The sequence below is a fragment of the Engraulis encrasicolus genome, chromosome 11, assembly GCF_034702125.1.
Source record: "Engraulis encrasicolus isolate BLACKSEA-1 chromosome 11, IST_EnEncr_1.0, whole genome shotgun sequence".
Classification (NCBI taxonomy): Eukaryota; Metazoa; Chordata; class Actinopteri; order Clupeiformes; family Engraulidae; genus Engraulis; species Engraulis encrasicolus.
In genome coordinates, this window is record NC_085867.1 from 34058106 (window position 1) to 34073594 (window position 15489).

At 43.4% G+C, this 15489-nt stretch overlaps 1 protein-coding gene across 1 annotated transcript in view; it reads right to left on the reverse strand.

Moving 5' to 3' along the window:
- Positions 1–1053: 1053 nt before the first annotated feature.
- The window catches only part of LOC134458283 (astrotactin-2-like), a 498215-nt gene continuing 483779 nt past the window's right edge, over positions 1054–15489 (reverse strand). Inside the window, exon 21 of the mRNA XM_063210506.1 lies at positions 1054–2202. Coding sequence (XP_063066576.1) covers positions 1965–2202 — 238 coding nt within the window. The 3' untranslated portion in view covers positions 1054–1964. The remainder of the gene's footprint in view (positions 2203–15489) is intronic.

Here is a 15489-nt window from a genome sequence, read left to right on the forward strand (position 1 = left end):
AAAGAGCTGGAAAAAGAGTCTCTCCAAAAACAATGTTCCCATGTTGCTCAGACCAAGTGGTTCTTGAGTAGAAAATCTGTGGAGAGCAGTGTAGCCAATAGAATGACTGATTGAAGAGCACTCTGTTTGTGTGGAACACCTTCACAAATGGTTCTTCTGGACAGGTCTCATCAGAAGTCAAAACATTGGGGGATATAACATAGCCGGTTATAGTAAGTTCACCCAGACGTGCTTGTCGTGTGCTTCTATGCAATCACTTGAATCAGCTGATGATAAGCATTCAGCACATGTAGATCAGCTCTCAGTGGAATCAACTAAGTCACTGGTTTTATACTTTGTGAACTTTGTGGGCCGAAACGTTTGATTTGAACAAATGTTGTTGGTCTCCTACACTCCATTAGGTTTAATTCCCTCTAGGTTCAATAAACAAGGTTCGTCATTCAACCATGTTCATCGATTATCCCACTGGTGCCACTGACTGTATACAGCTGTATGCAGTGTATGTAACAAGTTTAAAGGCCGAATAAGACCCATTGAATCGGTCATCACAGTCAATGAAAAAATGTTCATCAGCCACTAATGCTCACCCTTGCCCTTGAGCAGCCACGCGGTAATATGAGGCAAATGACATGAAGCAGACTCACCTACCGGATCTTTAGTTATGCTGAGTAAAAGTATGAGTCCTTATTATGTTAAAGCGATACTCCACCATTTCTGGAAATAAGCACGTTTTACACCTTTCCTTGAATTAATTGTTTGATTTTGACATTTCTCCTGGGCTTCAAGCCATTATCAGAGTGTGGTAATGCGAATTTCATCTCCAAGCTAGCATAGAGTTAAATGCTTTGAACTTGAACATCAATAGACTCAGATAACAGAGCCCTGAACAGGAGAAAGGTATAACTGAACTATTTACCTCAAGGTAAGGTGGGGAATGAGCTTATTTACGGCAATGGTGTGGTATCGCTTTAAAAATGGAGTCTGTTTTCCTGGGTATGCTTACGTAGTTTAAAAGCGCTGAGAGTCAGCTGGAGGTTTACATTCATTCTCTTGTTTTTTTTTTTTTTTAAAGTTCATTATTTATTTTCCTCTAGGGGAAGAGAACAAATGTCTGAATGTTACGTCTGCAGAAAGGCTGCCATCATCCTGACAGAAAATAAAATATAATCTTATAATTTCATCTTTACAATGCCCAAAGCAGTTTCCAGCTACTTTGCCGCTCGGCTTTCGGAAACTCAAAAAAAAGCTGAGATAAACTAAATGTTCCTTTGTGTTTATAAAATTCTCTCTAGAGTCGCTCTTGAGTTCCTCTGGTAGAAAAACAAGAATTCAAAGGATAGAGCAGGCAAAGAGAGTCTAGATGGACAGAGACAGCGAGAGGCAGAGCATAACCTTGAGAGAGACAGAGATCACGACCTTGAGAGAGACAGATCGCATCCTTGAGAGTAACACAGAACTTGACCTGGAGAAGGAAGGTGACTGAAAGAGAGTTCACCCTTGAGATCGATGAAGGACAACTGGCAATGAGTCCAGATAGAGAGGCATAGGTGGCCGGTGCTGATGGAGGCCTGGTCTGCGGGTGAAAACGTTAGCCATTCGCTGGAGATGATGAATGCTTGATCCAGCTATAATCTTCCTCAGTTCTGTCTGAGGCATGGTTTAGATGTGGACTTCATCCAACTCAGGCGTAGATTCTTTCCAATTGCAGCTCCTTTTCTCTCCCAGGTTGCTCTTGTTCGTTTGGGGGACATTTCTCCCTGTTCTTGTCTCTCTCTCTCTCTCCCCTTCGCCTCCCCCTTCTCTCCTTTGTTCTTTGTGTCTTTGTCTTTCTCTCCCCCTCCCCCCATTTGCTTTCCCCTTTCTTGCATCTTGTCTCTCTGTCTCTCTCTCTCTCTTTTTTTTTCTCTCTCCTTCCGTCTCTACCTCTCTCTCTCTCCCTCGGCCTGCCTCTTCCTGTCCGCGTCTCACCGCAGCTTGGATTTGCCGTAGATGTTGCGCTGCACGGCGAGCAGCCTCTCGGCGCAGGAGAGGCGCGTCTCGTGCAGGGAGGCGTGCCACGTGGAGCCGGCGGGCCGGGCTTCCTCGCTGCGGCACAGCACGTAGGGCAGCGTGTCCGAGCGGCTCTGGATGTAGCCGCTACGCAGCAGCGACCGGCACAGGTGGCTCAGGCGCTCCGTACGACGCAGGATCAGGTGCGCTTTCCTAGAGAGAAGAGACACGGAAATAAAAACCAGCATGAGCATACAGTACGTAGTTTACTATACACACACACACACTCACACACGCACAAACACACACACAAACACACACACACACACACACACACACACACACACACACACGCACAAACACACACACAAACACACACAGATATTGATGCAGAGGCACACATAGTCAAGTACACACACTCACACACACACAGACACACACATAGACATGGATACACACAGGCACAAAGATACACACAGATACGGACACACACACGTCGCTCCATACGACGGATCAGGTCCTGCAAAGAGACACAGACATGAACACAAACATGAACATACAGTAAGCCTATATAAAAGACACGCAGCAGCGACCAGCACAGGTGCCTCAGCTGCTCCGTGGACCTTCCGACAACGGGAACACAGACATGAACACACAGACATAAAGAAGCCTATAGTACATGAAGTTAGTGAAGCACAAGACGCATGCCATTGGGATTAAATTCATATTCACGATATTAATAAAAATGCAACATGGGAAGTAAAAGTTACGTAACAAGTGAAAAAAAATACAAACAGCAATTAAAAATGCATTGGTTTAAGAAATACAATACATGTGAATGATGAATACAATGGACGGGAAATGAAGGGCAGCAGAGTTGATGGTACAGGGAAATCGAAGAATTTGAAGCCCAGATTCTAGCAACTTGTGTCTCTTTGAGGACTTTTAAATGGCCAAGGGTTCTGTTGTCAATAAACAACTCATACACTAGACAGCTTTGTGTTCTGCATAGTGAGCAAAAAAAAAAAATCACCATTTGTTTTATAGCTCACTCCATTCGAGAGCAAGCTGCTTTGTTTTTGGGCCCTGCATCTACACTGTAAAGAAAATGTTCTTCAAAGATCCGCCATGGTGAAACCCTAAAAGATCTTTGATTTATGCGGCAAAGAAAAGGTTCCTCAAAGAACTTTGGGGTTCCTGAGTTCTCTGTGGAACCCTCAAGTGAACCAGGAGTAAGGAATCTATTTGGTACACAGGTTCCTCAGAGAATGTTTAGGTTCTTCAGGGAACTTTTAGAGGTTCCTCCAGTGGCAAAAAAAATGTCAGGAAATTCTATTTTTACAGAATACAGTACGGTACACTGAATGAACACAGCTTTTCAGATTCTGCAATAGCCCAGTAAGGTCTGTAGGGATGCAAGATGGATTCTCAAATGCTTTAAAAGTCCTGTTGCTGTGGCTCAAGGGGTCAGCTCTATCCCACAAGCTTTATTTTAGTTGAACGATAAGGTAAAACGCAGCACAATTATATCTCAGCCACAAGTGGACGACCCATCTCCTCTGCCAAAAAACATTTCCAATCCCAAGCAAGCAGTTGCAGTAACCTCTCCAAACAATGATGGCGAATCTCACATTACTACACGGAAAAAAACCCTTCAGAATTCATTTTGTTTTCTGCCTTTGGTTTCTGTGCTGTACAGCGAGTGCCAGAAATACTTGGGGGCTGCATGGGGGGTGCACACAGGAATGATCGTATTCATGTTAAGAGGTTATGTAACCTAAGAGAAGAAAAATGTGTATTCACAGTCAGCAGAACACATCTAGTTTGACTGGTCCAGTGAGATGGCTGTGCTTTAGTCCCAGAGAGAATATAATACACAGACTCACACGCAGAGCAGATACAGACAGCGCACACGCTCACACACACACACACACGCAAGCACACACACACGTGCAGGCACGTACACACACACACACACACACACACACACACAAACAAAGTCTCCCTCACGCGCACACACACACTCGCTCGCACACACACACTCGTGCGCGCGCACACACGCACACACACACACACACACACACACACACACACACACACACACACACACACACACACACACACACACACACACACACACACACACACACACACACACACACACACACGTACAGAGGTCTGTATTTGGCCGTCTGCAGCTCCCCTGGACCGAGCCAAGCATTTCTGGGGCCATCTCGGGGTAGTCTGCTACCAGGGGCTTTGTGTGCTGCAGTAACACTAAACTGAGACAGGAATACTTCCATGGACCTCTTTTAGTAGTTGACCACTGCTTACACTCTCTAAAATGTGTAGAGATAACATAATAACATGCATGTTACACTCTCACAGACAAAGTTTGTTTGTGAGAAATGTCGTTTTTGTTTGAGCAACCTCGGGTATTTGATTGCAGGACAGTCAAAACTTCTGATTTTAGCAATACAGAAATAAAGCATTTCTAGAGCCTCTTTTAGTGTCTTTACACTTTTCACATTTCATCACAGCATTTATCTTACCCGAGATACGTCTAACATAAAAAGCCTTAAAGGGACACTGTGTGAGATTTTTAGAGGTTTATTTCCAGAATCCATGCTGCCCATTCACTAATGCTCCCTTTTTCATGAATACTTACCACCGCCATCAAATTCTAAGTATTCATTATGACTGGAAAAATGTCACTTTTCATACATGAAAAGGGGGATAATGGTCCGTCATTTTGAATTTCCAAAAAAAGCCATTTTTAGCTGCAAAAATGACTCTACTTGGACCAAACTAGAAAACATTTGTTTATTACTTAATAAATTGTCATGTAAAGATCAAATTTGGCAATAGGCAGCCCAGTTTCAATGAGCAGCATAGTTGCAGTACCTTTTTTGACCATTTCCTACACAGTGTCCCTTTAAAAAACACAGTGCACACACATGCACAGCACAGACAAGTAGGCTGCCGACAGATTTGGCCAGGCCCAGGACAATGTCTTCTGAAAGGCCCCCTTCCCAATACATACAATGTAATGGTGACCCAATTCTGGGGCCTCTCTGTCCCTGGGCCCGGGACAGGTGACCCCTTTGTGTGCCCCCTGTTGTCTTGTATGTTGTCCAGGGCCTAGGGAGATAGGGGGGGCAGAAATGGGCCCCCCCTTGCATTGTATGTATTGGGTAGGGGGCTCTTTCAGATTACTTTTGTCTTGGGCCCAGCAAAAGCTGTCAGCGGCCTTGAGTGCCTGCCTGCCTACACTTTCAGAAATAAAAGGTACGGAATATGCAAAAAAAGGTACAAAGCTCCGTCGCTGTGGCAGTACCCTCAAGGAGGACATCATTGCACCTTATGGATGGTTACAAATAAGTACCTCTTTCAGTTTGTACCTTTTAGTCACAACTACATGCTCAGAAATAAAGGTATGGAATATGCACACAAAAAAGGTAAAAAAGCTTGTCGCTGGGGCAGTACCCTCAATGGGGACATCATTGCACCTTATGGATGGTTACAAATAAGTACTTCTTCAGTTTGTACCTTTTAGTTACAACTATGTGCCTACCAGGCTACAAATGACCCGTCAGTCCAGTGGTATATTAAAAAATGGACTTGTTGGATTAACCTAATAAAGTTATGGAAAGTTCATTTTACTTAAGTTAGACAACAGACAAAATTCAAGTTGGAATTGGTTTGAGGAGTAAGTAATTGTCCTGCCCCCATTCCATCCTCCAGGTACCCTGATCATGTTACTGCGCCACCTCCCATCCTGCACCATGACTGAAACACCCTTAGCATTGCACCACTCTGCCATACTGCTCTCCTGAGGTGCTGTTTAGAGTTACCATGCACGGGGTCTAAATTATATAATTTACTCTGAACAGTACTATACCACAATGAAAGAGAGAATGTCAGCTGGGCTTGTATGAACTCATTTTAGAGGGGATTTAACATCCGAAGTCCTCCATAATGAGGATTTTAATGAACCTCATATACATCAAGTGCACAATGGAGCAAGCAAGCTAAGAAGTATTGTTACAGGCTAGCTCACAAAGCAAGGCACAACATGTAACTAGCCAGCAATCAAATGCCATAAGCAAAAATGGCTATAAGCTGGCTCACACAAGCAAGCAAGCAAGCAAGCAAGCAAGCAAGCAAGCAAGCAAGCAAGCAAGCAAGCAAGCAAGCAAGCAAGCAAGCAAGCAAGCAAGCAAGCAAGCAAGCAAGCAAGCAAGCAAGCAAGCGCCACACTAGTCAGGCAGCCAGCGAGCAGGCAAGCAACTAAAGCACTGTAACAGTCCAGGTTTATATACAGGCTCAAGCATACCATGTCACCAGAGTGAACAGGTATTTGGCAGGTACAAACAGTTAATGAATCATGAGCCCTTAGTAATCAGGTGAGGCCAGGCACTGATTGACAGAATGGTTGTGATGGTGCTGCTTCACAAGTACTCAAAGGGTGCATCCCAATATGCGTCCTTGCCTCCTCCACTTGTGCTTGTCTCCTCGTCCCGCCTCCTGGCCCCTCCTCCGTAGAGAAAACGATGAAGTTTCCCAGCTGTCAGCCTCGCCACAACAACTTTTGAGGGACTGTTTTTCATTCACCATCCCAATTGCAAATGAGAAAAAGACTTTACAATTGAGCTTTTGCAAGATGTTGAAATATAATGCTGTTGTCAGTGATGTCATCATGACGAGAAGCAAGTGGAGGAGGCAAGTGGAGGAGGCAAGGTCACATATTGGGATGCACCCAAAATGTTTCAATCATTCACCACTTCATCATCTTTTGTTGTGATGATGTGTGCACAGCCAAACCTTAGATCAACCCAACCAAGTTAAGTTAATAAATGAAAGGTAATCGTATTAAATCCAAAAATTAGTTTGATGTTAAACATACATGATTTAATTGGCTGGAAATACTTTCCACAACTTACAGGTAAGTTAATCCAACAGATCCTTTTAAAGATTTTTTTTACAGATCTGTCCTCTTTAGAGGTACTGCCCCGGCGACAATGCCGTTGTACCTTTGAAGTTGCAAAAATGTCCTCATTAAATAGAAAAAAAGAGAAAAGCACAATTTCAAATATGTTTATTGGTGCAACCGCCAATCAATCCTTGTGGTGGGTGGGTCTGATAGAATTTGACTGGCCCTTCGTCTCTTTGGTACAATAGGAAGTACCCTAAAAGATACTTATTTGAGCCCTACCGATTGTGTACCTGAAAGATACATGGGAACACATAAGTGCCTTTCATGGAACAATTGTGATATTTTTACCTTAAAGAACTAGATTGTACCTTCCCAATGGGTACTTAGGCCTACATGCACCTCTCAGCATGCACAATTAAATGTGTTCCCTTTTGACTGTAAAAGTACTAATTACTAAATGTCCCTTACTAAAGGTATCAATTTGTACTCTGTTAGAAACATATTGAGAGTGAGAGTGTACTGAGTGGAGAGCTGAAACATGTTTTGTTCTTCGATGACATCTCAAGCGAGGCCCAATCCAAAGCTGCAGCTGAGTTTGAGGCAGTGATGCTCCTGGAAGAGCCATAAGTAATACACAGCTGGAATGCTATCTTCTCCTAACGCAGGTTCCTAACGCAGGTTATCAGGCATCGCTGAAGTAGAATCACTGAGCGAAGAAGCCGAGCGACTAAACAGGGAAGACAACAGTTGTCCTGGGCGAATTGGGAGAAGTGGGGCCCCAAAATTGTCTCCTCATTACTGGGCGGACCTGTTCAGATTACTTTGTCCAGGGCTCATTGAGAAGGGAGGGGGTGGGGGTGGGGGGCACATTGGATCATCATTGCATTGTATGGGGGGTGGGTGGGTCATTTCAGATTTCTTCATCCTAGGCCCAGGCAAAGCTGTCAGCGGCCCTGTGACTAAATAAATAAAATAGTCGCTGGCACTGTCTTTGGTCCCTGTAATCAGTGAGTAAACTTTCAACACAGCTCATCTGTGTTAGCCAAGCCGGAAACCTCCACAGAGCCGAGCCTGCTGCATCCTGCCAGACAGGAGGGCTTTTTTCATGCATATGAATCATGCATATACCCTACACTCACGCACACACGCACACACACACACACACACGCACACACGCACACACACACACACACACACACACACAGAAAAAAACCTCACAACATACTCACAAAGTCATTCAAAGACAGAGAGTTAGAATGAGAGGAGAGAGAGAGAGAGAGAGAGAGAGAGAGAGAGAGAGAGAGAGAGAGAGAGAGAGAATAAAATAAAATAAAATAAAAACAGTTGCATTCCCCAAGGTGTCTCAGTCTGGCCAAGGTTATCCAGTATTACTTGCGTCGCCTGTGTCCTTAAAGAAGATTAGGGCTGCTCCATCCTTCCAGATCCCACTCATTGAGTAACACTTGTGGTCTAATCGAACACATCCAAGAGGAGCTGCCAAGCAATTGGGTTCACATTTTATATAATTTATTTACTGTTAATATTATTTTTTTATCTACTGTAAGCTTGGTTATCGGTGGCTGGAATCTCACAAACCAGTGTCCATATTCACCATCAGCAGTCTCCTGTAAATGCAATATTTACCCACCGACTGGATATGCTTATGAAGCCGGTTAAGGGACTTATTCTTTTTTCAATTTAACGTATTATTATTATTATTATTATTATTATTATTATTATTATTATTATTATTACCTCCGCCAAGGAGGTAATGTCTTTGGTCGTGTTTGTCTGTTTGTTTGTTTGTAAGCAGCATAACTCAAAAACCAATCAACGGATTTGGACGAAACTTTGTGGAGTTGTTAGTAATGACCCAAGGAATAAGTGACGAACCAGAAGCAGGACTTTTTAAAATATTCTTCACCATTGCTGGTCTATATATCTAGATGCTCCTAGTGACCAGAAATTGAATTGCAGGGACTCCACAAAAAGAAGGCAGAAAGACTTAGGGCGTAACATAGTTAAATGTATCAAGCAGCTTCCTTGGCGGAGGTCTGCGTTCTCTGAGTGCTTCTAGTTACTATTATTATTATTATTACTTTGATTATTATTATTGTTGTTGTTGTTGTTATTGATGATGATGTTGTTGTTATTATTGTTATCGAAAAAATGAAAAAAATATAATTTATTTTCATGTAATTATCTATTAATTGCTCGTGCAGTTGGAATCGTGTCAGACGGGATCCCGTTATGGCCAAAGGATTGATAAGTTGATTGATTGATTGATTGATTATTGAATTATGTATGCATATATGTAGGCCATATATTCTTATTTTTCTTGTGCAGTTGGAATAGTACCAATAGCATCCCATTATGGGCAATGGATTTTTTATTCATATTTTTATTCATTTCATTTTTCGTTTTTAATTCCTTGATTTATTTTTTTATTTATTTCTACTTCATTTTATTTATTTTTTGCTTGTGCGGATGGACTGGTGCCAAGGGGATCCCATTACGCTTGGCCACTTGCTGCCTGTTAAAAGGCACCACCAATGCAGCCCGGTCATAAATTACGCCTGCCTAAGTCAAACAGTGCCAATTCAAAAGTCGTATATAATAGTCTGTCTTTCATCCAGATGTCGAGTGGTGCAAAATTCTCTCTCTCTCTCTCTCTCTCTCTCTCTCTCTCTCTTTCTCTCCCATGGCCCACCTTCTCAAAATCATAAAACGAACCCCCGAAAATCGTCCTCTTTAAAACCGGCCTATTCAAAACTTATGGCGTAATTTATAGTCCCCAAAATGTGCTTCCTGGCAATGGGGGTTGGACAAAACAAAAACAACAGTGAAAACCTCGGTCTGGACGGGACGGAGTGGGACCCCCCCTCTCTTAACCACAGAACTTCTAGCCTTGGCAATGCCACTCTTGTTTGTCTTCCTCTTTCTTTCTCTCTCTCTCTCTCTCTCTCTCTCTCTCTCTCTCCCTGCCGTGCTAGCGTCCATTCGTATAGAATGGTCTCGGGGTGGTCTGCTGGGGCATGCAAGGGGTAGCTCTGTGTGTGTGCGTGTGTGCGTGCGTGCCTGCGTGCGTGCGTAGAGGGAGCATGTGTGTGTAGAAGGAGCAAGGGTTACAGCTAGATGAGATCTTTATGAGAACATGAAGGAAATGGAGCTGGAAGTTTAGCTAATGTTCTCTCCCTGTCAGCTCGCTGTGTTTAGCTTGGCCCCACACTGCCCCTCTCTTACACCGGAGTTATAATTTGAATCAGGGAGGAAAAAAAACGAAACCGAACCGAAAAAAAACCTGAAACAGTACAGAAAAAAAATTGAAACGTCAATCCCAAACTTCTTATTCAACATTAAACCCCTGACATGGAATGCTTGAGCAGCATAATTCTCAGAGTTATTTCATGGGAGACCAGTAAGCACCCTGTTGATACATGTTAGCCGCTGAAGGCCCTTCTTCTAAAGGCCTACGTGACGGTTACACACATATAGGTGTGGAGTTGTTTCAAACAGTCAAACTGTTTACTTTGCATGTAATTTGACATGCACAATCGAGGCGCTTAATTTACGTCCAAAAGTGTGCCACTGTCAAAGACGAACAAATAGATAAAGACGTTGAAGGTTGGAAGGTATGAACAGAAGTACAAATGCAATTGATGTATAAATGAATCTGTATGCTGATGGTGATGGGACTGATTAATGCTGTGAGTATATGTGTAAATGTTCCATTCTTTCCACCTATACTGTAACATTTAGGCCTACTGTAAAGACTGATATGAGGGCCATAATGGCACAAACGCAACAAAAGTAACTAGAGCGACAACGGCGACATAAGTAATTGATTTAATATGAAGGAGCTTGCGAATGGAGAGAAGAAAGCAATTTGGGCGATACGCTGCGATTTGAGTGACTTGAGTGACAGTTTGCAGTTCAACTTTGTGGATTGGTGACAGCCGCCGATACCAATTGTAATGTCAGAATGCTTGCATTCTGCTTTTAATGGTTATTCTCTGTCGCTTTTTCTGCCTGTGTCACTCTTGCTATGTAGACAGTTCAGCAACTCTTTGTAGTTTTTGTGTCTTTTGGTGAGTTTGCGCACTAAGAGTCATTGTTATAAACATCCCATGACATATTGTGAACAATTCGAACACTTTATTATTTTTTATGTTGTGGTTCTTATTTTGGTGAAGATTGGTCGATGACTTGCACCTTTGATTGGTGGATACCTAAGAATCACACTTACTGCATATACTGTATATTTATGAATATATATAATAATTATATTCAGTTATAAACCTGAATGGAATCTCTCAAAACAATAAACAGCTTTTCCTTTGGCTACTTTCATTTTATGAACATTATTTTACCTTACATTTAACATTCCACATCTTATACCAACTCAATAAAGATATAAAATGACCTACGACAACAAAATCCCTGTACAGTATGTTCTTCTTTAATGTTGCTGAACAAAAACGAGCCTCGGCCTGTAACACCACCGGCCAGTCTGTCCGACACATTTAAAGCCGGGCATACACTGTGCGATATTTTCACTCGTGGGTCTTAAGCTTCTGCTCACACTGCACGATGGAATTTCACTGTTTAAAAGTTCACAGCTCACGACTCACGTCCTCACACTACACAAGCCGACAGTCGGATGCGAGCGAAATGTTTCCACCGTACGACGCGACAGGCATGTTTCCCCGGTCTGCAGAGGAGGGAACATGTGCACCTGAGGTGGAGATGAGGTCGCGCTCAACAGCGAATCGCACGGCCCTATTGATTTGTGCATGTGAAGTGTCAAATCGGGTTGTAGCACTGCTTTAACTGTGCGATTTACGCACGAGCCACGACCAGAATTTCAAACCGTTTTGATTTTCTTGCGACCCTGCGATTGCACAATCGTGAGGCAAAATCGCTTGTCGTTACCCCATGTACACTGCACGATGCGAGACTCACGATTGACCTGCGATTGAGCAAGAAATCGGCCCGATTCTCAAAAAGTCGTGCGAGTGCCAAATCGGGGCAAAATCGGGGCAAAAATCGCACAGTGTAAGCCCAGCTTAAGTTGACAGACCAGCACAAAGGGAGACGAGAGTTATGTGTGTCCGTCGGCTGTTGTTGCAGTGTTAGCAGCGGATGGCGCCGTTCGCTAGAAGGTATAGGGCAGCGAGCTCATAAACAAGGGGCAGTAGTCAGGGCCGCTGACAGCTTTTGCCGGGCCCGGGACAAAGTCATAAGAAGGGCCTTTTCACCCACTACATACAATGAAATGGAAAGCCCAATGCTATGACGGCATGGGACGACTGACCCCTTTGTTCACTTTACCTGCCTGCTTCCCTGGCCATGGTAATAGCTAAGCAAGGCTGCAGGAGAGGAGACGTGCAGTGAGAATCAGAAGGCAAATAACCCTGGGCTGCAGGTCAACGGCTTAATATCACGGAGACATGTCAGGCATGATCTGAATGCCATCTGAGCGGAGTAGTGCAGGGGAGGGGAGGAGAGGGGAGGGGATGCTGTTTCTGTTTCTGTTTCTGCTTCTGCTCAGGCTTCTGGATTGGGTCGAGAGCCAAGGCCAACATCTAGGCACGCCTGAGCAAAATGTTATACAAAATGAAAGACAGAAAGAAAGAAAGAAAGAAAGAAAGAAAGAAAGAAAGAAAGAAAGAAAGAAAGAAAGAAAGAAAGAAAGAAAGAAAGAAGCCCAGGAACTATGCCATTCTATGTTGCAAAATTTATCTTGAGAATTTGTGAATCTGTCAATGTGAATGTACTTTTTTGTTTGTTACAGGGAGGCATTTTTATTTTATCACAATGGAGATTGAATATTGAACTTTTAATTTTGAGCACAGCCTTATGCATAAAACATGTTAAACATGATAAAGTTACCGTAAGTACTAAGATGCAGAGGAGGGATGTCTGGCAGCATACAGGAGAGAGAGAGAGAGAGAGAGAGAGAGAGAGAGAGAGAGAGAGAGAGAGAGAGAGAAAGAGAGAGAGAGAGAGAGAGAGATCCAGTTCTCGTCATTGTTATGAAGCTATCTTACATATTGCTTTCTTTATACTGAATATAGTACAGTGCATAGACGATATACATATGGTTTATGGATCATGCCTGGAGTTGATGTATGTAGCACATCATATTTTGTCTGTATATGAATATTTAATTGAGGCATGATTGTATTTGATTCATATTAACTGCTCTGTGAGACAGGAGGGAGTAAGGCAAGTAGCGACTGGACTGGTGAGCTGCCAGGTAACAGCCACAGACCGGAATCCTCCCAGGGTTCTGCAGAATGTTTTCATGATTCCATTGAATTGTCTCAGGGTTCCAGCCGATATTCTCAGGCTTCCAAAATTCTCTCAAGGCTATTCTAAACACTTGCTTTGTTCTCTCGATTGGCACTGGGTCAAGTCATCCTTCTGGGGTAAATCTGCATGGTATCTGAAAAGTATATTTTTGTAATGTGAATTAAATGTAGATTTAGCTCAGATAGCCCATGCCAGAGCTCTGTATCACTGTTACAGATTTAGTGGAAGTCACATGTCTATTTTGCCATGGGCCAAAAGTTCTGTGGATAGGATTCTCTGGTCTGTTAATAACATTTCTGATATCTACAAATGAAATCAAGATCAAATCAGATAAAAAGTAGATAAAATGTGTGCATGTTACTGATACTCTTGTGAGGTACGGTACATGACTGCAGCCTGAAGTCACATAATGGTGAGAAGGCCACTGTGCCTTTTTTGAAGAACAGCGTTCACTCAGCTAACAATAAAAAATAAGTTGTGCCAGTCAATGAGTACACAACACGCTTTTTTCCACATACAACCTGGCTGTGCCGTGTCATATGTAGCTAAGTGGTGCTGTTAAACCTGCCCGGTTTGTGTTTCCATTACAAACCGTGTTACAAATAAAATGCTTGCCTCAAAGTTGCCTCACCATTTCCCAGAAATTGTAAGAACCCGTGATTTTTATGTATCTTTTGTAAGGTTTAGGTAAACCTTATTAACCTTCTGACAATAAAACATTATGGATAGCATGGGACTAAGTTATCCATCGCATTCCTGTTTAATTTCATTCTTTCCCGAAACCTATAGGTATACCAAAAAGATTGTCATGAAAGCTGCACCCAAGTGGTCTGCCATGCCATGCCAGCCAATCCTGACGGTGAATACTATATACAGTAGTGGCCAGGGTTGCCAGATGAGACTGATTATTTCCAGCCCCCCCAAAAATGCTCAAACCCACCTGGAAGCACCAAAAACCTGTCCAATTCTACTGATTTCTATGGCAAAAAAATAGCACACACAAAAAACGCCCAAGTGCCATTTTTACTCGCAGACGACCATCCTAAGCAGCCCAGTTGATCGGGAAACTGCCCAATCTGGCAACACTGATTGTGGCTGGGTAATGGTCATTGCCCCTAACCTTGTTTGCATCGGACCCAAAGATGGGGAACAACCACAAGGCAGACTGACTGACTGATTGAATGAATGATTGACTGCTTTGCTGTGTGTTTCAAATAAGGCTTTGCTCCACTCCCATTGGCATTGGAAATCATGAGGTTGCAGACACCCTGTGTGTGTGTGTGTGTGTGTGTGTGTGTGTGTGTGTGTGTGTGTGTGTGTGTGTGTGTGTGTGTGTGTGTGTGTGTGTGTGTGTGTGTGTGTGTGTGTGTGTGTGTGTGTGCGTGTGTGTGTGTGTGTGTGTGTGTGGTTATGATTGATGGGAGTGGCCAGATCAATCACAGTAATGGGCATAGCCAGTTTCAGAAACTCTGCATGTGATGGCAACAACTTCTGACAACATTAACTGTGCATGTGCGTGCGTATGTGTGTGCGCACGCGCGCGCGTGTGTGTGTGTGTGTGTGAGATATGTGTGTGTGTGTGTGAGATGTGTGTGTGTGTGTGTGTGTGTGTGTGTGTGTGTGTGTGTGTGTGTGTGTGTGTGTGTGTGTGTGTGTGTGTGTGTGTGTGTGTGTGTGTGTGTGTGTGTGTGTGTGTGTGTGTGTGTGTGAGAGAGAGAGAGAGAGAGAGAGAAAGTCTGCATGTGCATGTGCATACATATGTATGCATACAGTAGAGACATTCTGTCTTTGCATTCCTGGATCTGGAAAGAATGTATTTAATACAGTCTATTTGCAGCCCACTGTTAGATGTTTGCCTGTATTATGGAAAACTGATTTGGCATTTCAGGATGCACAGCATCTTTCAATCAGTTTGACTGGCATCAGCATGTCCATTTTGGACCCTTGGGTTTTGCCCTACAGAGGTAAATGCCAGCCGGTAACTATATGTATGTGAAAACTAGAGATGCACCGGATCCAACATCCGGTTCCGGTTCCGGCAGGATAAAAGGGCTTTTCACAGGGTCCGGGTCCGGCAGGATCTTAAGTAGTGGATCTGGTATCCGGTAGGACCCTAAAAATCAGGATCTGATGCATCTCTAGTTTTTACGTAGCCTAGGCTTTTCAGTCAGTCTTTCATAACCCCAATTGCTGCATGGAGTGAAAGCCCTTTGGAAGTGGCCATTGCAGGCAGTGTGACAGTAAGCTAA